This window comes from Lissotriton vulgaris, chromosome 7, assembly GCF_964263255.1.
Source record: "Lissotriton vulgaris chromosome 7, aLisVul1.2, whole genome shotgun sequence".
Taxonomy (NCBI): Eukaryota; Metazoa; Chordata; class Amphibia; order Caudata; family Salamandridae; genus Lissotriton; species Lissotriton vulgaris.
In genome coordinates, this window is record NC_141695.1 from 865077818 (window position 1) to 865103985 (window position 26168).

General features: G+C 43.1%; 1 protein-coding gene across 1 annotated transcript in view; it reads right to left on the reverse strand.

The window, feature by feature from the left end:
* GALNT10 (polypeptide N-acetylgalactosaminyltransferase 10) overlaps positions 1 to 26168 on the reverse strand; it is a 952883-nt gene that overhangs the window by 571547 nt on the left and 355168 nt on the right. The window contains exon 3 of the mRNA XM_086931255.1: positions 5848 to 5986. Coding sequence (XP_086787381.1) covers positions 5848 to 5986 — 139 coding nt within the window. The remainder of the gene's footprint in view (positions 1 to 5847; positions 5987 to 26168) is intronic.

The following is a 26168-nucleotide window of genomic DNA, read 5'->3' on the forward strand; positions in this document are numbered from 1 at the left end:
AAGCAAAAAGGGAGGTAGCTCATTCTCTTATACTGCACCCAAGTCATGGTGTGGCTTCCTTCAATGCATCAGAGCCTCCTACTCACTTACTGAGTTTCACAAGACCTAGACCTAGCTCTTCTTATAATTTAACAATACTAGTTCCACATTTTTGTGGTAGTTCTGGCAATCTTCTAAATTGGATTCATACAAGCTTGAATAAAAATAATGAAAGCATCTAAGGGCCTTCAAAGAACGGTTAGTGTGGTTCCTTTGACATCTCTTATCAAGAACATTTGTTGGAGATTACCTTTGTAATTAAGAACATTTGCTAAGGTTTTACCCACTTTATGTTTCTCAATCAACTTTTTTGCTTTGACATTGTTCACCTAGATGTGTGATCCATTACTAACAATGTTGTTGTATTCAGATTTCATTGGTTTTCGTTTATGAAGTATTCTGTTATCTCTAATACTTGGAAGTTCACTTTCCAGGCTTTTAATGTCTTTTTCTAAAGAGTCTAGTTTTTTGGAGATCGCTTTGTTCTTATTGGCCATGATTTCAATAATCACTCCCCTTATTGTTGCTTTCATGACATCCCATACGTGTTTAAGAGAGCTATCTAAAGTATTATTTTCTGCTGTGAAGTATTTGATGACTTGTTTAGTATGTATGATCTTTAGCTTTCGTATCATTTAGTATGTCTTAGTTCAGTTTTCAAATTTTATATTTTCTGTTTTTTTATTTATAAGCTATTACTTCGACTGAGATGATTTCATGGGCTGAGACCAATATCAGCTTAATTTTAGGATTGATTGACTTTGCAGCAAGGGATTAGTTATTAAGAATGTAGTTTATTTGCAAGAGTTAATATTGGGGGCTGGGAGGGAGAAGTAAATTGCTGGGTTAGGCATTCTCCATATGCCACTTAGTTTTGTTTGCATCCGTTTCTCATTTGTTTATGTGGTTTGTTTGGCCTATACTTAGAAGGGAATTTCTGTCCAAAATTATATTAGAGGGTAAATTAAAATCCCCTCCCAAAATAGTATTGAGTTGTTCAGTAATTCACTTATTTGTAATTAGGATTTAGCAGAGGCACACAAGTTTACTTTGTAAATGTCATTGCTGTTTATTGCTGCTTTATTAATCAGCCATACTTTTATTATGCTGCTTTTCAGCTATTTTAAGGTATGAATTCTTAGATATAACGGTTATCATTGCATTTTTATTTTTGCCAACAGGAGAAAATGTTGGTTTGTGGACCCAGTGGCTATGCATAGATCAGATTTCGTGGGTTCCGATTTTGGTCTCTTGTAGAATGATAATGTCACCCCTCAATATGTAGGAATAATCTATTTCATTTTAACAGGATGATTTAGCTCTTTTGTGTTCAAGGACATTATTTTTAAAAGCTTATTTTGTGGCACAGTGAGCTATCTAAGAAAGGTGGATGGGTGGCCTTCAGATTAGTGATAATACAGTGGTGTCGGACGTTCCAGAAATCTAAACCACTCTTTGCTAGTTAAGTTCTTGGTGTTACGTTGAATGTATTGTGGATCATCTTTGTTATACTAGATGGACACAAATAGAATACAGTCATAACAGCATCAAAGGGTTCACTCTTTAAATGCCATGATGTTGAAATAAGAAAGAGTTAGTCAAAATAAAGAGGAAAAAATGCTAAGAAGAGGAATTGACATATTGAAACAAAAAATAAAAATAAAACAAAGAATAGAAAAATAAACATTCTTTTTGCCCCTCGCACCAACTCAAACAGTGAATAGAGGAACAATTCGCCACATCGCCAAAAGTCCTCATCAACTTCAATGAAGATTTCTTGAAATCTGACTAGAATATTCATCAAAATGTTGTTGATAAGACCCTATAAGATATCCTTTATTGTAATTTTGTGCCACACATCTAAAGGACTAAAGTACACAAAAAAGCGATGGATGGAAACCGGTTTCACCATAGTTAGGGGCTCATCAGCCAGGAACAGCTTGGTTCCAGTAGTGGCACAGTGTACACGGAACACGGAACCCACTAAAGGAAGCACACAAAAAGAGGCAGATTTTAGATTTGTACAAATCTTAAACTTAATGGAAGATGCTTGACATTTTATCTTAGGCTGTTGTCTAGGCTTAAAAAGTAGGGAAAAATAAAAGAAGTCTTTGTCTTTCAGATATGGCTTTCATTACAGGTGTCCACATATCCTCACCACAGAAAATTAAAAATATATACAGCACATACATTTTGGCAACATGAAGAAATGTTGGGCTTGTAATGCCCACCCGTTGGTATGCTGGCAAATTATGGAACAGAAACCACAGTCATTAGGCGCCATTGTCAACACTCATTAGATGCAATTATCATCTTCTAATATTATTTTTTTCTTCAAAAAAGCCTCTGCTCTTCCACCTGAGCACAAACAAACATGTTGTGTGCAACTCTAAAGTGGGCAGGAAAAAATACAGAAGTTTGTGCAGCAGAATAGAATTTCTGTTACTATGACCAATAAATCCTTTAGCCTGGAGACTGTTTCTGAGCTGGGATCAGGAAAACAAAACTAATTAAAAAGAAAAAAACTCTACAGTATACATAACCTTTATCTAATGCTGCCAGGTTTAGAACACCTCCTCATGATAATTATTCTACTAAAAGTCAACCAACACAGCTACCACCTCCAGAAATTCTGATGGAAGCCTAATTGTTTAATTAACACTGTTACAAAGCCTCACCAATCCTCCACCGTAATTCAGACAAAGTCCTGACAGTGATCCCGGAGGACCGACCCCTTGGCAGCAGTAGGGCAATCGAATAGTGTAGGATTTGATTTACAGACTAGCTGCCATTTTCAAATTTCCTCATTATGCGGTTTGTGGCATACTGCTAAAATCCGGAACTTTTTCCATCTTTATCTTGGAAAGTGTTTCCACCCGTTTAAATACTGAGGCCTATGTAGCGTTAAATAATGTGTTGTAAAGGTCTGCTTCAGTGTTTAGGTTCTTGCGACTATTTTCAAATGTTCTGACCCTGTAGGTAACAATTCAATTTCAAAGCTTTATTCGACAGCATGTCATAAAAGCAGAACAACATCCTATCACAACCATTATAAATACTACATAACAAAAGAAATTACAATGTTAAAAAGTTATTAAATCTTTTTAGCTGTCATTTGTAAAGTTAAAAGGTTTGTTAAAAGACTATTTAAAAATAGCTAAAATTTATACATACAACAAGATCAATCATATGTTTTTGGAGGTCTTACAGTTCATTAGCTAACTTCTGGAGAGTTTAAAGGGCGAGTGCGTATGATCCAAGCCCACCTTAAAAATTTAGCAACAGCAATCGCTATAGATGGGGAACAGTCAGTCTCTAATATTCTCAGAGCTTCAATATACCTCTGGGTGCCCAGGTTGGTACACGTTGGTTTTAGCCACTTACGACGAGGGCTTGTGTAAAGAGGGCATACAAACAACATATGGGCTACATTCTCGGTCAAGTCTGTACTTAACATCATCCGCTTATACAGAGAGCCTGAGATTTCATCCGTGCCATATCACCTTTGGATATACTGGACATTTCAGTCTCATTTATGCTAGGCATCTCCTTGCCGCCGCTTGAATTCAAAAACAGAGTTGGAAACAACCAATGTGCCTTTACTTTTCTCCGTCTAGTCTTCAAGATTCTCGGTTACGTATCAGATTCCTCCAAAATTCTCTGATTGGTGCCAGAGAACTATTATTTCTCCATGCAGGCACGCAACGCAGCTCCCTCCAGCCCAGTCAGTTAAAAAAAATATCTCCGGTTAAAACCAGGGGTAGAAGGAGGTGCCAATGAAGGCTAGTGTAGGAAGAAACATGCGGAAAAGACAAAATATTAACCAATTCAAAGACTGAAGGCAACGAAAAACATTGTAAAAAGGTTGGCAAATCAATCAAGTTATTTGGATTTAGGGAAAGAAAGGGGACTATTGAGCAGTGTGCAAACTTACATTTGCTCATCGCTAAATACACTGTAGCCAAGGAGGGGTCCGTGTATCTTGCATTCATGGACCTCTCCTCGGCATTTGATCTAGTGAATAGGACAAAGTTGTGGTCTATCCTGCGGGAGATGGGCATTGATGAGGCCTTGGTCACCTTTATGGCCTCCCTGCATCAAGAACTCTTCTCAAGTGTACGTGTGACGAATGAGGGTAGGCGCACCGCTCTCTTTAGATCATGAAGGGGTGTGCGGCAGGGGTGCATTTTAGCCCCCTTGCTCTTTACCATCTATATCAACGGCCTGGGCGCTCACCTAGGGGGGCAAGAAGCCGACGTCCCGCGCGTAGGAGCATTAAAGATCCCGGCGCTCCTATACGCGGATGACGCCGTGCTGATCGCCCGTACGGGAAATGGCCTCCAGCGCCTATTGAATGCTTTTGGCTCGTTCATGGAGCAGTTAGATCTTAAAATAAATGTAGCCAAATCACACACAATGGTGGTGGGCCTAGAGTGTCGCAGGAAGAGAAATAAAACTTTCACATGCAGGGGGGACACGGTCTCTTAGGCATACTGTTTGACCAGAAAGGGTCCTGGGGTCCTCAGGTTAGAGCTAAGAGGTTGCCCGTTATTCGATCATCGTCAGCACTCTTGAGTTTCGCTGGTAGGCTGGGGGCCAGGCCTATGGAAGCTATATTAAAAATTTACAATAGTAAATCTGTGGCCATTGCCTTATATGGTTCCGCATTGTGGGGATACGCAAATGTGGAACCAATTCAGAGAGCGGAGAATGGATTTATTAGAACCCTACTCTCTGTACCCCAGTCGACCCCAACGTATTCTATTCACAAAGAAGTCGGCTTACAGTTTCTTTCCGACAAGTTGAGTATGGCCCCTTTGATTTTATGGTTAAAAATATGGATGAACGAAGAACTCCCACTAAATCATAAGATCATGCTTGACGTTCTGGCCCTTGACAAATCCAACAAGATCCCTTGGTTGGCCTATTTAGCCAGGGCTTTTTCAGACCTAGGCCGCCCGGAGCTTTTTACCTCCCCGGAGAATATTAGAATCCAAGATCTTGACTTTGTAAAAAAGTCTTTCATGGGAAGGAAGGAAGCATGCCGTGAAGAACGTGAACTAGTAAAACCGGCAGTTAGGGACCATTGCCTGTTGATCAGCTCGCCATCACTTGCACCACACCTTGGTTTAGTCACAATTCCCTTCCACAGGTTTCTTTTAACAAAATTTAGATTTAATTTGCTGCATCTTTACTTGGGTTCTTTTAATAATTGGCAGAAGCCAGAATTAGCTCCGCCCTGTAGCTGTGACCAGTTCTCAGTTCAGGATACAATGCATTTTGTTATGTTTTGTGGGCTGTATTCAGAGCCAAGGAAAAAATTCTTGTTGCCAATTTTGAAAGAAGCCGGCTTCACTCAGGTAAGACCGGCTTTGCTCTTCTTACAATTATTACCTAATCCCCACATTACATTTTGCGTTGCTAAATTTCTGGTAGCCGCCTCAAGGGCGAAAGCTGACTGCCAAGATTAGTTATTCATGTTAAATAACTTTTTTAACCGTTTGTTACGATTTCAAAATTTGTTCTTAATATTTAAAATTATGTGTATTATGGAAAATCCTGTATGAAATGTATTTTATCCCTTCTCTCTTTGTATGGTTTTTAAATAAGCCGAATAAAGATATTTTGACTGACTGACAATCAAGTTATGCAGTGAAATTGGCACACTGGTCAAGCAGATAGCACTTTGCCATTCTCACAAAAAAAGATCTAAGGAATTAAACTACACAAGCTGAAGAAATATAGGGTTTATTAAGCAAAAATAATTATCATAAATACAAAAGTAAAACCTACAATTAAAGTACTCACTTAGGATGCCTGATGTCTGGAAGCGAGCGGTTGAGAGAGATGTTATCGCTCACATAAATATTAAATCCATTTTCCCTATAAGCCTGGTCAACTCGGTCAGCATCAGTCAGTGGGTATGGCTTCCCCTGCTCTCCATTGCCTTTGGGAGAAAAAAGGCAAAAGTGAATTCTCTGATACCAATATAAGACAATGAGACAGAAAGCTAGCTCCAGAGACATGAATAGGAAGAATCCAAAAATAACAAATTATGTTAGAACATAGCTCCTGGAATTCTGTCTTATAGCAGTGTAGAACAAGTTACTTACCTTCTGTAACAATGTATCTGTAAGGGATATATGATGTTACAACGCGGACTTTTACTCCGCATACCGTTACAACGCGGTTTTTACAACGCGGATACTTTAACAACGCATGTATTTACAACGCATTTTTTTACAACGCAGGTACCTTTACAACGCATACCATTACAACGTAAGTATTGGTAAGTATATGTTAATATTAATAATATATTAGTAACTTAATTTTAAACATATAATTTAATGTAATTTTAAATAATTTAATTTCCGTTAATTATTTTAAATTTAAATTAATATTACTTTATTTTTACCATGTACCCCTGTACCCCAGAAACTGAAAACTGACCCTAAACCCCAAAAATAAATTAAAGTAATTTTATGAAATATAATTTAAATTAATTATTGAAAATTAAAAAAAATATAACTTTATTTTTACCCTGTACCCCTGTACCCCAAAAACTCAAAACTGACCCTCAACCCCAAAAATAATGCAATGTAATGTAATTTAATTTATTTACTATTAAATAATTTAATTTAAAATTAAATTTAATTTATTTTTACCCTGTACCCCAAAAACTGAAAACTGACCCTAAACCCTAAAAATACCCCTTTACCCAAAAACTAAAAACTGACCCTGAACCCTAAAAATACCCCTTTACCCAAAAACTGAAAACTGACCCTGAACCCTAAAAATACCCCTTTACCCAAAAACTAAAAACTGACCCTGAACCCTAAAAATACCCCTTTACCCAAAAACTGAAAACTGACCCTGAACCCTAAAAATACCCCTTTACCCAAAAACTGAAAACTGACCCTGAACCCTAAAAATACCCCTTTACCCAAAAACTGAAAACTGACCCTGAACCCTAAAAATACCCCTTTACCCAAAAACTGAAAACTGACCCTGAACCCTAAAAATACCCCTTTACCCAAAAACTGAAAACTGACCCTGAACCCTAAAAATACCCCTTTACCCAAAAACTGAAAACTGACCCTGAACCCTAAAAATACCCCTTTACCCAAAAACTGAAAACTGACCCTGAACCCTAAAAATACCCCTTTACCCAAAAACTGAAAACTGACCCTGAACCCTAAAAATACCCCTTTACCCAAAAACTGAAAACGACCCTGAACTCTAAAAATACCCCTTTACCCAAAAACTGAAAACTGACCCTAAACCCTAAAAATACCCCTTTACCCAAAAACCCAAAACTGACCCTAACCCCTAAAAATACCCCTTTACCCCAAACATATAACATTTAAAAAATAACTATATACTTACCAATACTTACGTTGTAATGGTATGCGTTGTAAAGGTACCTGCGTTGTAAAAAAATGCGTTGTAAAAACATGAGTTGTAACAGTATCCGCGTTGTAATGGATGCGTTGTAACAGTAGTGCGTTGTAAAAAATGCGTTGTAACAGGTGCACACCATCTGTAAGAGACAGAGGTTAGTTATAGATTCCTTACCTTAGAATTTCCCCATAGGCTTCAGACTGGATCCGGACATTTTTCTTAGTAGTACTTCTGCACGTCGATAGGTGGTGTCAATGATCACCGGGTTGACGTTGAGGTGCCTACTTGGATGCAGCCCCTGCACCCTGACGTCAGTTCTAACACAGCTTTGCACGCCTGAAGCGCAGAACCATGAAATACACTAATCGCTGGTGCACCACAACTAGGGCCTTGTAAGGTAGTCCCTATCCCTAGATGTCAGTTCGAAGAGTGTGGAGGATGGGTGGGAATCTACAACTGACCTATGTCTCTTACAGATACATCTTTACTGAAGGTAAGGAACTTGTTTATCTGAAAGAGGCAGTTAGTTGTAGATTCCTTACCTTAGAATAGATACCCCAACAATACCATCCCGGAGGAGGGTCTGTGAACCAAGTTCATATTAAAAAGTCCTGGAGGACCTAACAGGCGAAATACCTATCCCTTCAGACTTGTATGTCCAGGCAGTAATGTCTGGTGAACATGTGCAAACATGCCCATGTTGCCCCCTGGCAGATATCAAGCAGTGGGACTCAAATTGCCACGGCAGTGGTCGCTGCTGTAGCCCCAGTGGATGAGCACACACCACTGGAGGAGCCTTCTTTGTGAAAGCATAGCAGATCTTTTCAGAGTAAGGAGCCTAAGAGGACAGTTATGAAGAGGCTCAAAGGGAGCACACAAGATATGTTAAAACAAGATTCAAGTTCCACTGGGTCATTATGAAAGGAAAGGGAGGAAATAGATGAGTAATGCCCTTAAAGAATCCATTTACAATAGGGGACTTTTACTTGTTCCATCTACAGGCGTATACCAATTTAGTGGTGGGACGCCTGGCTGCCAAGATGACATTGCAGACTTCCGGTGGAAGGTCAAAAGCTGTCAACTGTCGCTGCTCAATCTCTACGCAACCAGATGGAGGCTGGACGGGTTCGGGTGAGGAACAGTCCCCTGCGGCTGCGACAGAAGATTCTCTCGAAGGGGTAGTCTGATCGGAGGATTGATGGACATGCTCAGGAGCTCAAGGTACCAGACTCTTCATGCCCAGCCCGTAGCCACAAGATTAAATTGGGCCCGGTCGCGCTAGATCTTCTTGAGCACTTCTTGAGCACTCGGGGCAGAAGTGGTACAGCAGGCCGCAGTTCCACTTGCAACGAAAGGTGTCGCGAGCGAGTGCCGCCTTGGAAACTCCAATACGCAAAAATGCTGACATTGCGCGTTATCTTCGATGGTGAACAGATCTAACCAAGGCTCTCTCTAATGCTGAAAGACACCTTGCACCATCTCAGAATGAAGACACCATTTTTGATCGACCTAGCACCAATGGTGGCTTTTGTCCGCCCCGGCATTCAGAGAACCTGCCAAGTGTTGAACCACCAAGGTTATGCCCTGATGTTCCAGCCATGTCCAGAGGTGAAGAGCCTCCTAACATAGGGCCCACGACACCACCCCGCCCTGTTTGTGGCAGACCCACATGGCGATGTTTTTGTCTGGGAACACCTGCACCACTTTCCCTTCGAGAAAGGGATGGAATGACTTTGGTGCCAGTCAGATCGCCCGGAGCTCCAGCAGGTTGATGAGGAGCCCCTACTCCGCTGGAGACCAGATGCCTCTGATCTCCGCCTCTCCCAGATGGCCGCCCTATCCCAGAAGTAACGCGTCCCCGTCAGATCACTGTAACATCTGGTTGAGGAAGGGACCTCTGACCCAAGCATGGTTCGTTATCCACCACTGCAACTTTTGTGCATTTCCCTCTGAGATTTGGACATAGTCAGAAAGATTATCCTGATGCTACGCCCACTGGAACTCCAGGTTCCACTGCAGTGCCCGCATATGCCATCTGGCATGATCCACCAGCAGGATGCAGGAGGCCACGAGGCCCAGCAGCTTCAGAGTCATTCTCTGCGAAATCCCAGATAGAGGCTGAAATATCAGTATCATAGGCCGAATATCCCAGACTCACTGCTCGGGAGTATAGGCCAGAAACTGCACTGTGTCCAGAACAGCTCCATCGAGAGGCAGTCAGGTGTGACTTCAGCACATTTATAGTGAACCCCAGCAAATGCAGGAGGTCCACCGTAGTCTAGAGGTGGGAGACGACAGCCTGGGGCGATCCCGCCTTCAACAGCCAGTCGTCTAGGTAGGGGTAGACTGGAACCCCTGATCTGCGCAGATTAGCTGCGACCACCGCCATCACCATTGTGAACACCCGAGGGGCACTGGTAAGGGCGAAGGGGAGCACAGTGAACAGAAAGTACTCATGGCCCACCATGAACAGTAGATAGCATCTGTGGGCTGGCAAAACGGAAATATGGAAATAGACGCCCTACAAGTCCAATACCACCATCCAGTCTCCAGAGTCGAGGGCAGGGAGGACCAGAGCCAACGTGAGCATTTTGAACTTCTCTTTCCGGAGGAAGCGGTTGCGGGCCCTGAGGTCTAGGATAGGCCGCAGACCTTTGTCCTTCTTAGGCACCAGAAAGTAGCGGGAATAACAACCATAACCACCTTCTGGCGCAGGAACCCTCTCTATAGCTCCCTTGGCCAAGAGAGCGGAGCCTTGCTGGCGGAGAAGCGGCAAATGATCCTCAAACATGTGATCAAAAGACAGTGGCATGGAGGGAGAGGTAATCTCGAAGGCGAGGGAGTAGCCCCTTTGGACGATCTGCAAAACCCATGTGTCCGAAGTGATGGAATGCCAGTGGGGGAGGTGATGTTGAATCTAGCCTCCCACTAGCGATAGATGGGTCCAAAACAGACGACTAAAGGTTCGGAGACTGCGGCGGGGGGATTTGGATTGGCTCATCTGCTGGCTCTCAGGCCTGCGAGGTCGCTGGGTCCCACGTCCACAGCCACGCAGAGGCTGGGCAGCTTGCATAAACTGGTGGCTAGACTGGACGGCACATGGTTGGGTGCCCCTGCTGTAGCCACAAAAGGGGCGAAATGCAGACTGGAGTGGTCGAGATGGCGCAGCGAGGCCCAAAGATCTAGCCAAAACCATAGAATCTTTGAAGCACTCAAGCACCAAGTCTGCTTTGTCACCAAAAAGATGTCAGCCATCAAAGGGCATGTCCAGCAAAGTTGACTGGACTTCCCCCGAAAAGCCAGATGTCCTCAACCAGGCGTAGCGTCGAAGGGCTACCGACGTGGTAATTGTTCTGCCCAGTGAGTCGTGGTATCCAGTCCACATACGATTGTGAATTTGGCTGAGTCTCGCCCATCTACCACTGCCTGGGAGTGAATGGCCCGGGTCTCCTACAGGTACTGAGGCAGCACCTGCGTTATCGTATCCCAGATGGTATGGGAGTACCGGCCCAAGAGGCACGCGGTATGCACGGACCCCTATGCCAAGCTGGAGGAAGACAACATACGCTTCCCAAGGTGGTCCAGCTTCTTGGATTCCCTATCTGGAGGGGCAGAAGGGAATGAGCCCTTTGAAGAAGAGGCTTGGACCACCAAGTGCTCGGGGGAAGAGTGTTGGGTTAAGAACACTGGGTCGGCCGGGCAGTGGCGGCAGCAGGCAATAGTTCTCTCCACAGGAGACCCTGTGCTGGGCTAGGACCAGGTGCACAGGAGGATGTCAGTGAGGGCTTTATTAAACAGCAATATGGGTTCAGAAGTGGACGCCTCAGGCGGAAGCACCGCTGTCAGGAGGTTAGTCCTGACTGCCACTTAACAAAGTTCAAGGCCCAAGACCTCCGCCGCCCTTCACACCACCACAGCATAGGACGTTCCGCCTCTGTAGCAAGGGAAGGAGGAGAAGGCAAGCCAGTGTCAGGAAAAGTGTCCAGACCAATAGCATCATCCAGGTCCTCTCGCCAGTCCAGTTCTTCGAGCTGGTCAGTTAAAGGTCCAGCGACCCCTCCTAGTCCTCTGGTCAATAGGGAACACCAGGGATGAAAAGGGGCACAAAAGTACCCTCAGGAGTCTGTTCCAACGTCGGTCCGGCTCCAACTTCGGGAATGAGGATGGGGATAGCGTCGGTCGGGGCTTGACCGGCATCGGGGATGTCGTGATCAGGATCTGCACCGGGGAAGGTTAAGTGAGATAAAAGGCGTCAATCCGAATCCAGGCCCGAAAGCGCGCCGGCGGAGTTGGGCTACCCAAAGACGAAGTGCAAGACCTAGTAGAACTGTCAAAGTCGGGCAGGGGATGCTCCGGCTCCTGGAAATGGGAGGAGACGCGGAGACGTCTCTGAGGAAGGCACCCGAGACAAAGCATTTGACCGACGACGCTCCGAATCTCACGTCGCATCAGCCGATCGACATTGCGAAGGTGAAGAGTGCTTCTGCTTCTCTGCCTTCTTCTCATGTTTGGAGTTACCCAAAGACCTTGACGGCTTGGAGTGTGATGAGGAGTGGGGGCTCCACGAGCGGCCTTGTGAACTTCTTCTCTAACAAGACCGGGAGTGAAGCAGAGCTGACCGCCGGGCCTCTAACAACTTTCGGGACCACTCCTGCAAAGTCTTAAGAATCATGGACCCGCAGTGGAAGCTCGACTGCAGGTCGTGGTCGCGCTCCAGACACCACATGCACACGAGGTATGGGTTCGTCACCAACATCATCCTGTGACCAGACCCTCAAGACTTAAAACCAGTCTGACGTTGGGCCATCCCTCACGCGGCAGGAGTCGATAGACTCGAAAAGAAGTCGTCGGATAAAGGCTAGCCAAAAAGTGGCTAAGGGGTAGCTCTCTCCGGATCTGCCCAAAGCTGGTACGGAAAAAGAAAGAACTGACGTCAGCGTGCAGGGGCGGCATCTAAGCAGGCACCGTAACGTCATCCTGGTGACCACGATGTCTACAATGGACGCGGAGTCAACTGACGCACGTACTGCTGTGCAGGTGTACAGCTAAGAAATCCGGATCCAGTCTGACGCCTGGGGGGAAATTCAAAGGTAAGGAATCTACAACTAACTGTCTTTCAGATTGGATCTATTATGTAAAACGTATGCAAAGACACTTTATCTTTTGATGGTACACTGCCACTACATTTAGATGCAGTATTCATTCAGCTAGTACCACATAAGTGAATAAAAAGCAAAAACCAGTGATCAGTACTTAATTTCTTTTTTTTTTTTTTTTTTTTTTTTTAACTCCCACGGTCCTAGGGTATTGTCCAGGAGGCCACTGCAGCTTGTGCAAACAACTTACCTTATCATGTTTTCTAAATGCCAGTATAAACACTCCTTACTAAGCATCAAACTCCTACACATGTGACAGTGTGTACACTTGCAGGCCACTCAAAGGTCTAAGAATGCTCTGTTGAGAAGTAGCCAGCACCACCATGTGGAGGACTGTGACAAATAAGTGCTTGTATCAAGAATGAATTGCCGTCGACAAAAACCGGCAAACACTGGTACAAATTAATCACAGCATAAAATGCTTTCACTGCTTCCTACGCTCACTTCAGGTAACAGGAGAATATTTCCCCTGGTACCTAGATAAGTCTAAAATAATTTTCAAACACCAATAAAAAAACAACCTGTTCTGGTCATAAAAAAAGTAAGAAACACACAGCATAAGGTACAGATAGTTGCCCATCCAAGAAAATATGATATGAATGCAATAAATAAAAGAGAATATGTTCTGTTCAAAATTTTAAAAAAATGTTCCACCAAAAAGGCTGATTTTCGAACATGATAAAATTGTATATTAATTAAAAAAAACTTCTGTACTCGCTTGCGAATTAATAAGGAGTACCTGCTGGGTACAATGTTTTCATGTTTTATAGCATCAAGTGTGTATTGTTTCCAAAAACCTCTTACTGTGAATAATGTAAGATTTAGTGCCAAACAATCTGTGGCCGGAGTGTACAACCTGCCTCTAGAGCAGTCCTTTTATTCATCGAGCAGCTATTACTTGAGAAGATGTCAATATTTATAAGTCCCTTTCTGTAATTGTCCCTAAAAGTAACAGAGTCAGAATCTGCACAATGGACAGCGAGCATTCGTCAGTGTGTGTACACAAGCGACTAATAACTTTAATTAAATAGACATCGTGGTTACGACCTTGTAATGATGTGTAGGCTTAGTTTTCTTTTAAATTATTTATTTATGCGGACACAAAGCAATCTGCTTGCCTCGTATTCGTCGCGGATCCCAATGTTGTAATGCCCCATAACTGTAGAATACTAAACAAATTCTACGTGGCCATGAATACATGCCACCATTCTACATGACATCCCTACATTTCCCCTTTCTTAACATGGTTAAATTACATATAGTAAATAACAAAATAAAACAAAATAAAAATAACAAAACAAAGTAAATCATTAACATTCTTCAATCAATCTTTGAGTTCTTCTGTGCATCCTTCCTGTTCTTCTGAGAGAAATACAACAATGCACACCATCTCTCTTTTCATGAACTGCAATTGGAGCTGGATTTACAAACTTCTTGAAATGCGCCTTATTTCTTATTTTTGTCTTATCTTCATTCTGAGCAGTAATAGCTGATCTCTTTACTTTTGTTACTTGCAAAGGAAATGGGTGAAATCTGCTCATAGACTTTTGTGTCCGATTTTGTCTTACTAATACACGGTCTCCAACTTTGTAATTCCTTGTGTGAACATATTTCCTTTGCTCTGCCTAATGTTTCATCTTTTCTTTCATCATTTCATCCCTTTTTGCAATTTGCGCATGTTCCTTAGGAGGTTTATTTTATTTTATTGTTTTATATAGCGCGAACATGACCCGTGAGGGTCTCAGAGCTCTTTACACGGTATACATTGTTGAACAAGCAAAAGGTTTAAAGTGCAGAGACAAACAAGATCAACATGTATGGTTACAATCACCGAGAGAGTCAGAAACAAAAACAAAGGTTACATATGTTCTCGTTGTAGTCAGTCGGTGATATAGGAAAGCGGTAGTCAGAGTAGTCCCACACAATGAGGTGGTTGCGGGCAGGAATAGGGCGAGGAATTTACCCATGAGGAAGGTTTTGGTATCATTTTTGAAGCGTGCTAGAAGAGGGATTTTCCTGATGGAAGGTGGGAGAGAGATCCAGATTCTTGGTGCTACTCCGGTGAACGCCCAGTTGTAGTTTCTTTTTTTTTTTTTTTTAAAGGAGGCAGGATGGAGCAGGAGGTTTCTAGCGGACCTGGAGTTCCTGCTTCCTCCGGATATCACTAATTTCTGTGCCAGATAGGCAGGGGGAGTTTGTGTATAGAGCCTTGTGTATAGTGCATGCCAGTTTCAGCTGAAATCTGGCTCTAGGGGGAGCCAGTTCAGCGCTTTCAAGTGTGGAGAGATGTGGTCAAACTTCCTGGTACCTGTGAGTAGTCTGGCGGCTGCGTTGAGGCAGGCTTTTAGAGGCGCTAAGGAGATCTTAGGTAATCCGGTGAGGGTGGAACAGCTGCATTCCAGTCTGGAGATGACAAGTGCCTGAACTGCCATTTTGAAGTCCGGTGCGTCGATGAAAGGTTTCAGCTTCCAAAGGTAGCTCAAGTGGAATCTGTCTGCTTTGGCCATCGAGTTAATGTGGTCTCTCATATTAAGGGTACTGTCGAGGATTATGCCCAGGGATTTGGATAATCCACATCTGAATCTCCGGGCTGGCTTTTGATGGGGAGATTAGGAGAAATTCAGTTTTCATTGCATTCAGTCTGAGTTGGTTATTGGCTAGCCAATGGACAGTTAGTTTCAAGGTCCCGTTCAGGGAGAGGATCTCATTGAGCAAGGAGATGTTGATGTATATTTTGGTGCTGTCCACATACATATGGTAGGAGATGTTGGCGGAACGGAGAACTTCAGTGAGTGGCTCTAGGTAAAGGTTAAAGAGGGTGGGGGACAGGGTTGAGCCTTGAGGGACTCCGACTGTGACCGGGGTGGGAACGAATAGTTTGCCGTTGATGAGGAATCTCAGAGCGGTTGTGGAGGAAGGACCTGAACCATTCTAGTACCACGCCATCCAGACCCATCCTGAGTCTGAGGCGTTCAAGTAGTTTTTCATGGTTGACCGTATCAAAGGCGAAGGATAGATCAAGGAGGATTAGAAGGCAGGTTTTGCCTTGGTCTAGGGCTTGGAGGGCATCGTCCACGATGTGGAGCATAGCAGTTTCGGTGCTGTGCCCTGGTCTGAATCCAGATTGGAAGTCATCGAGTAGGTGGAAGTTGTCGATGTGCTGGCTTAGTTGCTGTTGAACACACTTCTCCAATACTTTGGCTAGTAGTGGGATATTGGAGATAGGTCTGAAATTGTCAGGGGAGGCTGGGTACAGTGAAGGTTTTTTCAAGATGGGGAGGTCTTGGCCGGCTTTCAAAGGGTCCGGGATCAAGCCCTGCTGGAGAGAGCTGTTGATAATTGTAGTCCAGCAAGGAACGATGGATTGGGAGGCAGTGGCGAGGCAGTTTGAAGGTAGCGGTTATTTGAATTGGTTTTAAGGAAGAGAGGATTTTTGAGATGATTTCTTCATTATAGTATTCGAAGTCAGTCCAGCGGGCTTGGTTTTTGGGAGAGGCCAGAATGGTTGGAGCGGAAGAGTGTGGCAGAACAGGAGGGGGTTGGGGGCAGGTGGTGGGAATGAGTTAAATTCCTAATGCCGCGATTTTATCAGCGAAGAAGGAGAATTCATCTGACAATATTAGCGATTTGGGGGATTCTTTCGGTGTTTTAGACAGTTTATTAGATTGGAATTTGACCAGTTCAAAGAGCTTTTGGAGTCTATTCTTGGCGTTCCCTAATTCCGATCTGAAGTATTCTTTTTTGCAATTGATGATGTGCTTGTTGTAGGCATTTATCGCCTGGTGCAGAAGTTTTAGATGCGCTTCGGTTGGGTGTTGTCTCCAGTTTCTTTCAGAATGTCGTAGCGATCTCCTCTCCATGTTGAGGGAGCCAGTGAACCAAGGGTTTCTGTCTTTGATTTGTGTTCTTTTCAGTTTTGGAGGGGCAAGGTCGTCCAGAATGTTTGAAATGGATGATAAGTAGTGCTCATTGAAATCGCTAACCTTGGTTATGTGCAAGGGGGTTCAGGTCAGATTTGCAGCGAGCCTCAAGTTTCATAAAGTCTAGGTTCTTAGTGTCTCTGGTCCAGCGTTTGGGAATCACCGGTTGAGACGACTTTGTCTTGCGGGTCCCGGGTAAAATGAAGGATATAGAGTGATGGTCCGACCAGTCACAGGGGTCTATGGAGATAAGCTTGACAGCGGAATCCTTAGAAATGATCCAGTCAAGGAGTGGGTTGGCATAGAGCATGCTTGGGTCAGGGCTTGGTCAGTTAGAAGGTCTTTGATGGCATTGACGTAGGGATCTTTAGCGTCATTCCAGTGCAGGTTGAAATCACCCAGGAAGACCTCTGTGGCATTAGAGGAAATCTTTGTTGTCATGATTTCCAGGAGGTGATCAGTGAAAGCGTTGTTTGGACCTGGTGGGTGGTAAAAGATGTGCAAGTTACAGAGGTGTAATGAGTTGCTGCAGGCGGAGAGTGCAAGGTATTCGCAGGAGTCGGAAGTGTCCGTTAAGAGTTCTGTGACAAGCAGGGAGGATCGGTAGATGCAGGCTATGCCTCCTCCTTTCTTGTGTTTGTCTAGAGAGACCAAACATCAGCTCTGATGGACTTTTCTCAGTCGATCCATGAGGTGTATTTCTATAATCACGTAAGACTTAATATACAGCTTGATTTATAAAAATGTCTGTTAGTTTGCCCTTTGTACACTTTTTTAAAGTAGCCATTAATCTTTCCACTGTTGCATTTGCTTGTGGCCAGAGTGGAGTAATCTTTCTGTGTTAAGAAACTTCTCAAACTCTTCTCCATTAAAAGGCGGACCATTATCGGTCTTTTATATTTTGGGTATACCCCAAGCTGAAAGAATGTCAACAAGAACAGGCAGTATCACGATGTAGAGGTGGATGTTACTGACTTTACAACTGGAAATCTTTGACTATACATCAATAAGGACAAACAAATATTGTCCAGAGTCTAATGGCTCATAGAAATCACATGCTAGTTCTGACCACACTGTATTAGTAGCCTAGACATGTGCAACTCTTCAATAGTTCTCTCTCCTGTCGTACATTAACAGAAATGATAAGATTGTATGATTTCTTCTACTTGACTGCCATGTCTTTTCTCTTAGCAGAGTTTTTGTTGCTGACATTTTCCTCTGATTCTCATGTGCAAGATTAATGACAGGCCTTTGTAAATTGCCTAGAATGACTATTCTACTGCCTTTTATAAGAATGCCAGAAGTGGGTTTCATTAGCTCTGCTGTACATTTTTGAATGCAAGCACATCTCTTTTACATATGGTTGACATCTTGTCATGGCATTGACATACATCCACTTGTTTAGACTTATTATTTTTTTTACTTCTGCCAGAGTATCGTCTTTGTTACATTCATGAATCAATTCTTGCTCTGATAATACTCCAGGAACCGTTGATTTGATTATGAAGTTAATATATTCTTCTGTGTCATCCATTTCCTTTTGTCTACATCAGTAGGGTGTCTGGACGAATAGTCAGCTGGATTGTAATCTTTTCCAGGCTTATGAATTATTTTAAAATCATAGTTCATTAGTCCCATACTCCACCTTTTAATCCAATGAGGTCTTTTTTCATTTGGTGTTCCAAAAATAGTTGAGTGAGTGAGTAGTGGTCTGTTATCATCACGAACGGTTTTCCAAATAAAAAGTTGTGATAATGCTTGCATGCCTAAACCGCTGCCAAGCTTTCCATATCTGTTTGGGAGTATTTCTTATCAACATCTGTTAAACCTTTGCTGGAATGTGACACCACGAACCTTGGTGTATGTTTGCCAAACTTATGCTGTAATAAGATGGCACCCAATCCTACTGGACTTTCATCCACCACTATATCTGCACATAAATTTGTGTCAAAATACTTTAAATTTTCTGCTGACGCTATGTCATCTTTTATATTTCTTGAATGCACTTTTAGATCCCTTATTCCAGATAAAAGTCCTCTCTTTCTTTGTTAATTCTCTAAGAGTTGCATTGACAGTAGCATAATCTTTGATATAGAATGAACAATAGCTAGCCATTCCCAAGAAAGAGCATAACTCTTATATCTTTTGGACTAGACATTGCTATTAAGGAAGACACTTTCTTTGGATCCGGCCTCATCCCTTTGCTCAAAAATATATGACCATAAAATGTTAATTCCGGTTTAGCAATCTCACATTTATCTGGGTTTAAATCAGCCAAGCTTTCAGACATTCTTGACACACTGCCCTCAATGCTTAGTCATGCTTCCTTTTGTTTTTTTTTCCAAAAACAAGAATAATATCACTATATTTCATTGAATTCTTGACTGGTCTGATAACATTTTTTATGATCTCCTGAAACATTTCTGCAGCTGAGCATATTCCAAAATAAAGTCTTTTGTAGCCGAATAGCCCCAAATGTGTTGAAAAAGTTGTGATATATCTTGATTTTTCACGGATTTCAAACTGATTATAACCCTTCCAGAGGTCCAATTTTGAGAAAACTGTTGCACCATTCAGAACGATAATCATATTGTTCTAATATAGCCCAGGATGCCTTTCTCTTTCAATTGCGGTATATAGTACTCTCATAACAACACAAATTAGGATCTGACTTGTGTTTTTCTTAGGCACCACTATAAGTGGAGACACCCAAGTTGTTGGACCTTTTGCAGGCTCAATTATGTCTTAAGTAGAGTATTGATTTCTTGTTCAACTTTACTTTGCATGTGAATTGAGACCCTCCTATTCATTTGCGAAACAGGTTTCACTTTAACGTTTATGTGCATAGAAATAGTTCTTCCTTTTAATTTTCCAAGACCCTCAGTCAAAGTCGGAAATTCCTTCAATATTGGCTGTTCCATTGTTACATGAAACGTCAGGGCTAACAGTCCCATCAATTGAGCTGTGACATTACATTGTAGGCAAAGTCCATATGTTTACCCTTTTAACACATGTATTTCCTCTTTAAGAGACATTTCCCCATTAGTTAATTTTTCTTCGAACTTCCCTAAACAGGTAACAATGCATTTTGCTCCCCACTGGAAGACATTGACACTTGATGAAACAAGAAAAGGTTTATACAACATTTTGTCATATTCAGTTGTACACATAATATTATGTGTTGCTCCAATGTTCAAAACAATTGGAACTTTCTGAGATCCTACTAGTATGCCAACAGATGCTGTTTTTTTCAATATCTTGTTTTTTAAAAAAATCATCTTTTCATCTTCATTTTCCTCTGACAATATAGTTGTTCTTGTTCAAATTCACAAACAGAAGAATCCTCAACGCTTTCCATCTACCTAATATATTTTGTTTCCTTTGACTTGACATTTCCATGTGTTTCCGTTATCTCTTCTTTTGAATATGCATACACTTGAAAATTGATTCATTCTTCCATGTTCTTTCCACTGCTATCCCATTGCTGGACATATATTAATATGCAGAAATGATTGTCCATGTGCTTTTCAAGACTCTGTGGGGAGATTACCGACGTTGGATCAACTGCTGCTTTTCCCGGACTGCTGCTTTCCCTGCTGCTTTCCCTGATCTCGCCGCACCCGCTCCGTGGGTGCCGCATCGCGCTCCGAGCGTGAGCTAATTGGAAGTCTTAAGGGAGCTGTGAACTGCGAGGAACTTGCTGGGGGCATGCAACAGGGCTGCGAGTGTAGCAGGGACTCCATCTCCCAGGAGTCCCTGCCTGAACAACAGCTACCACCTGGTCCGCTCTCCTTGTTGCCCCGCCCACAGCCCACTGGAGAGAACTTAAACAGCCTGCTGAACTCACTTCGTGGGTGTGCTTTTCAAGACTCTGTGGGGAGATGACGACGTTGGATCAACTGCTGCTTTTCCCGGAATGCTGCTTTCCCTGCTGCTTTCCCTGACCTCGCCGCACCCGCTCCGCGGGTGCCACATCGCGCTCCGAGCGTGAGCTAATTGGAAGTCTTAAGGGAGCTGTGAACTGCGAGGAACTTGCTGGGGGCGTGCAACAGGGCTGCGAGCGTAGCAGGGACTCCCTCTCCCAGGAGTCCCTGCCTGACCAACAGCTACCACCTGGTCCGCTCTCCTTGTTGCCCCGCCCACAGCCTGTCACCACCCCTATATATTGGCTGTTGAGACCCGCTGCGCGGGAGCGTCGCCGGGCGAAGACCGGGCCAAGAGCGGGCCCGTTTGTGCCCGTTCATGACAGTTCGTGGCCGGGTCGGGGCCCCCCCCCCTTAGTTTTTACTCCCTCCTGTACATCTATAGTGTGGGGAGTAGTCCTGTCGAGAATCCAGGAGCAAGTCATCCACAGGGGGATCAGATATTACTGGAGGTATGGAGAAATTTCAGGTAAGAGCCAATACACTCATCGATACCGAAATAAACGCACTAGAGAAGCGCTTATCAAAGGAACTTCCATCCAACATAAGATCCTCCCATGGCACCTTGGCTTGTGCCAAAACTCCGGACCGGCTCAAAGAGACTAGCAATAATGCCACGACGAACTCCTCTCTAAAATCAGTAGAGATTAATTCCGAGCCATCTGATCTGGACATTCTGATTAATGAAATTCTCCCTAAAATTGATTTGGTTCTTGACAGCAATAAGCCCATTCTCCCTGATACAGTTGTTATTTGTGATCCTAACCTACACGGGGTGAATAAGGGGTCTGTATCCAAACGTAAAAGGCCATATAATTCTAAATCGGGAGGCAAACCTAAATCCGCCAAACACCGACATGAAACTATCGACCCCACACCAGGACCATCTCACTCCCTACCTAATACAGACCACTTGATAGAAACCCTGGGAGCCCTTTTTAAAACCCTTCTATTCCCTCTAGAGTCTAAATTGGAACGTATTGAACTGCGTTTATCTAATATCGAGAAAACCTCGGCTGATATTTTAGCTAGACTCTTTGTGTCTAATTCTCCCTCTAATCCTCTTAACTCTAAAATTCCCCCAACTAATTTAGGTCCCTCCCTACTTATTACTACTACCCCTCCTCTGCAACCCCCTATGGGCAATCCAGCCACGAAACAGAATAGCAATTCTATTATCCCACCGTTGCTACCAGTAGGTCCTGTTCACCCTGCGACCGCTATTAATGGGGCCATATCTAATGATCATATAGCTCCCCCTCCCCCCGAAAAGTTTGTTACTAGACCACGCAGACCCGACCTGCCCCCTGAAGCTAATCGCTTCATGGTAGTCATGGCTGGTGTGTCCCCCCCCCTTGAGGAAGGTGAAGGCGAGAATTTTCATTCGCTTAAAAGTAAAGTCATTAAATGGCTGAACTGGAATAGACCCCTCCCGGCCCATTTTAACAATGAAATTATCATGGTGAGAAGGGTACCTTGGCTGGGCAAGACCAGAAAGTCTATAACTGAGGATTGTATCACGGTGAGTTTTCGAGACCCTAGGACAGTCCTACACATATGTGCTGGGTTTAATAGATCTCTCGATTCCACCATTCAGACACTGCCAGTGTCTTTCTTTTTCCCCCCTATCCATTTGCACCATGACCAAGTCCGAGGTAACTGGACGAGGGTTGAGCGAAGGGGTAGAATACGTGGGTATGAAGCAAGACCGGTTTTTCTGCCCCCGGAGACCCCCTTCTGTGATTATAATCGATTCAACTGTCTCAACGGACTGGACGGTGTTGATTGACTGCCCCCAGCCCCAGTTCCTACCCCTTCCTCTACTGGTAAAGGTTTAGCTGTAACACCGGGCACTAGTTCACCTCTTATTCCTCCATTTGTAATGCCCCTTACCGCTGTCCCGGTGCACTCACTTTCCCAGGGAACTGTAACTGTTGATAACAATTTAATTGCAGTCTTGGGCCAATGTCTAGTACCCGTAACACCCTCCATTCCTACTCCGGTGCATACATCTCCCCAGGGAGCTGAACCCCCTGTCCCTGCCCATTTTCCCATTTCGATGGTTCCCCTAGTTGCCAATAAGCCCCCAATCTCAAATGTACCTGAGAATATTGAACCAGCCCCCTGCATTCCTGGTTTTAAATTTGCCAGCTGAAATGTTGCTGGCTGGAACCGGCAATCGATGTCCCTGGGCTGGAGCGAAATCCTTTCTGATTTTGATGTCCTATGTCTGCAAGAGACCTGGGTAACCACTGATATCATTCTCGATGGATATGTGTCGTATAACAACCCGGCACAAAAGTCTAACATGGGTAGGGCCAAAGGAGGGTTAGTAATCTTATTTTCTGTGAATCTCCCAGTTTGTATGAAATTACACCAGACTGTGGGTCTCCATTCACAAATTTTAGTTCTGGAACATATAAGGGGCCATGTAACTATGTTGATTAATCATTATAACAATTTGTTTGATGTCTCTAATACTACTGTGGTGAATGAATTGGGTCTGGCCGTGAACAATATTCGTAAAGGCATTCATAAACCCTTTGATATCATCTGGGGAGGGGATTTTAATATTCGTACCTGCCCCCATTCATTCTCCAGAATTTGTGGGTATGATGGGGATAATGGGGAAAAACGGCACATTTTATTCACTCACCCTATGGTGATTCTCTTAATTCTTTTATGTTAAACATGGACCTTATGATTCACCCTCCGGCCGCTGATGCTGATGGTAACCCTATACCAACTTTTGTAGGACTGAATTCGGCCTCTGTTATTGATCACTTATTAGTTTCCGCACATTTTGTCCCATTTTGCACGGTTCCCATTGTTGCCGACTTAGGAAGTAGCGATCAAAATGCTATTACCATGTTGATTTCTGTTTGGGGAGCTCCTGCTAACATTCAACGATTGATAATTGAAGATGTAACCCCTTGTAGGCAGAATGGTATCCGTATCAAGTGGAGTATGGATAACTCCGAGAAGCTGCATCTTAAAATAATTGAAGCGGGGTCTGTGGCAATATTTAAATGTTTGGATCCTGAGGCATCCCCTGAGTGCATTATAGTCGATTTTGTGGAACTAGGTACAATTATTAAAAGATCCCTTACCAACACTAAAGGCCTAACCAAGAAGGAAAATGTCGGATGGTGTGTGTATGTAACAGCCCTTTTCTTGTAAAAGAAGACTTCCCCATATTGTCAGCTCATGTTAGTGAAGCGAATTGGGTTGCACATTTCTCTGAAATTTTTGACCCGACTAGGGTGGATTGTGCTAGTCCCCCCACCCCCATGCTTGAGTTGAAACTATCCTGGACATTACCCACCAAGAAGTGGAAACTGCCATCAGCCAGAGTAAAGGGGGAAAGGCACCGGGTCCTGATGGGGTCCCGGTCGACCTGTATAAATCCAACCCGAAACTCTGGAGTCCACTTTTAACTCAGGTGTTTAACGCCTCAGTCAGGGAGAGTACACCACCTACCTGGAGTGAATCCATAATCCTACCCATCTATAAGAAGGGAGATAGAGGAGAGGCCAAGAACTACCGCCCTATCTCCCTTCTGGATTCCTCCCTTAAGATCATGAGTAGGGTCCTACTGGTGCGTTTAGAAGAATGGGCGGAGGACAATAAAATTCTAGCCGAATCACAATTCGGCTTCCGCAAAGGCCTAGGGACTACAGAGCAATGTATTAATCTCGACCTTCTCATCGGGAAGTACACCAAAGCGAAACAGGGCTCTTTATTTCTCTGTTTCGCTGACCTCTCAAGTGCCTTTGATTTAGTGGACCATACTTTGTTATGGCCCACTTTAATGGCAATGGGAGCACCCCCAGCAATTATTTACTTCTTGGCCAGACTCTACAACAAATTATCGGCACAGATCCGTTATGGTCAGGCAGGGGAATGCACTGGGAAAATTAGGGTTAACTCAGGCATAAGGCAAGGCTGTGTGCTGGCCCCATTGCTTTTCTCCCTTTTTATTAATTCCATGGAGTCCGAATTGAAGAGGGTACAGGCAGATTCCCCGCAGGTTGGTGGTTATCCTGTGCCGGTCCTGCTATATGCCGATGACACGGTACTACTTTCGCGTACCCCAAACGGGCTCCAAAACTTAATGAACTATTTTTATGATTTTATTCAGAGGAGAAAACTGAAAATCAACAATTCTAAGACCTACATTATGGCCTTTGGGAAACGGATGAAACTTTCCAAGCCGTTTCATTTTAATAATCACAGAATAGAGGTAGTGGACAGATTCTGTTATCTCGGTGTAACTTTTTATAACCGAGATTTTAAATGTGAATGCTAGGATGGGCAAAAGCTCCTCTGGAGTATTTCGTTTTGCATCTAAGCTAGGTAGTCGGCGCATTGCAGACATGTTAAATATCTATAGGCACAGATGTGTATCCATCGCTCTATATGGTTCTGGTATATGGGGCTATTGTAATCATAGAGAACTGCAAGTCACTGAGAATCAGTTCCTTAAGAGACTCCTTTGTCTACCTTCCTCGGCATCCAATGAACTGTGCCATAGAGAGGTGGGTTTGAATCATCTTACAGACCTTATGGGAATGAGACCTCTAATGGTCTGGAGGTCAATCTGGGTTAAGGATGAGACTGACTTTACCAGGCGAATTATTCTAGACTGTCTTCGTTTGGACAACGCCCACAAGATTCTCTGGTTAAAATATGTTTCATCCTCCTACAGTGAAAATTTTAACCTTGATATTGTCACTGACCGCCATAGTGCTGTTACTGTACCAAAAAAGGAACTAAAAAATTTCTTTAGGGACTAAATCCAAATTGCGAAGGGCTGAATGTAGCCACATGTCAACCCATGTATTTTATCATTCTAATATGCTGGAAGACAGGGGCATGCCTATGTACCTCAAAACTATTACCAAGCAATCCCATCAGTTTGTTCTCACTAGGTTGAGACTTGGTATTGTACATAATTTAGTGGCTTTCCCACAGATGAAAAGTTATAGCCAATCCCCTTGCCCCTGTGATGGCCTAACTAGGCAAAGCACTTTGCACTTTATGCTTATTTGCCCTTTTTACATGCACCTTCGTCGTTATTATCTTAGACCTGTTTTTAAGAAATATTCTGTGTATACTACTGCCCAAGCACTGAAACTGTTATTTGCACTAGAAACCTTGGATATTTGCTTTTTTACCGCTACCTTTTTACTAAAAGCTGTTTCTCATAGGAAAACCATTGGGTTTTAACCCTATTATTGATGAGTTGTTCTGTACTGAAATGTCTGTCACCTGTTTTTTATATATTGTATGCTTTTGTGATTGTTTTTAATAATCGAATAAAGCTTTGAAATTGAATTGAATTGATTGTCCACATCTATAACATGTTCTTTTCTACTTTTTCAAAGATGTCAGTTTTTCCGGTTTTTCCATTCTATTGGCAGTTTTTTTTTTTTTTTTACTATTTCATTTTTATCATCTCTTTTGGTCATTTGGTCATTTGGCGGACTCTAATGTTTTGATTCTGCCTTGTTCCCTATTGTTTGCATGTTTTTGTTTGACTAAGCATCATTGCATGCCATGTATAGTATTGTTTTTAAATCATACTTCTTAAAAGAAGTTTCTTTCTGAATTCTACTGAATTACATCCTTGGATGATCCTCAACCTGACCGCTTCCTCAACATTGAATTTCTCAAATTCACAGAACATGACTAACTTTCTTAACTTTGTCACAAATTCATCAATTGCC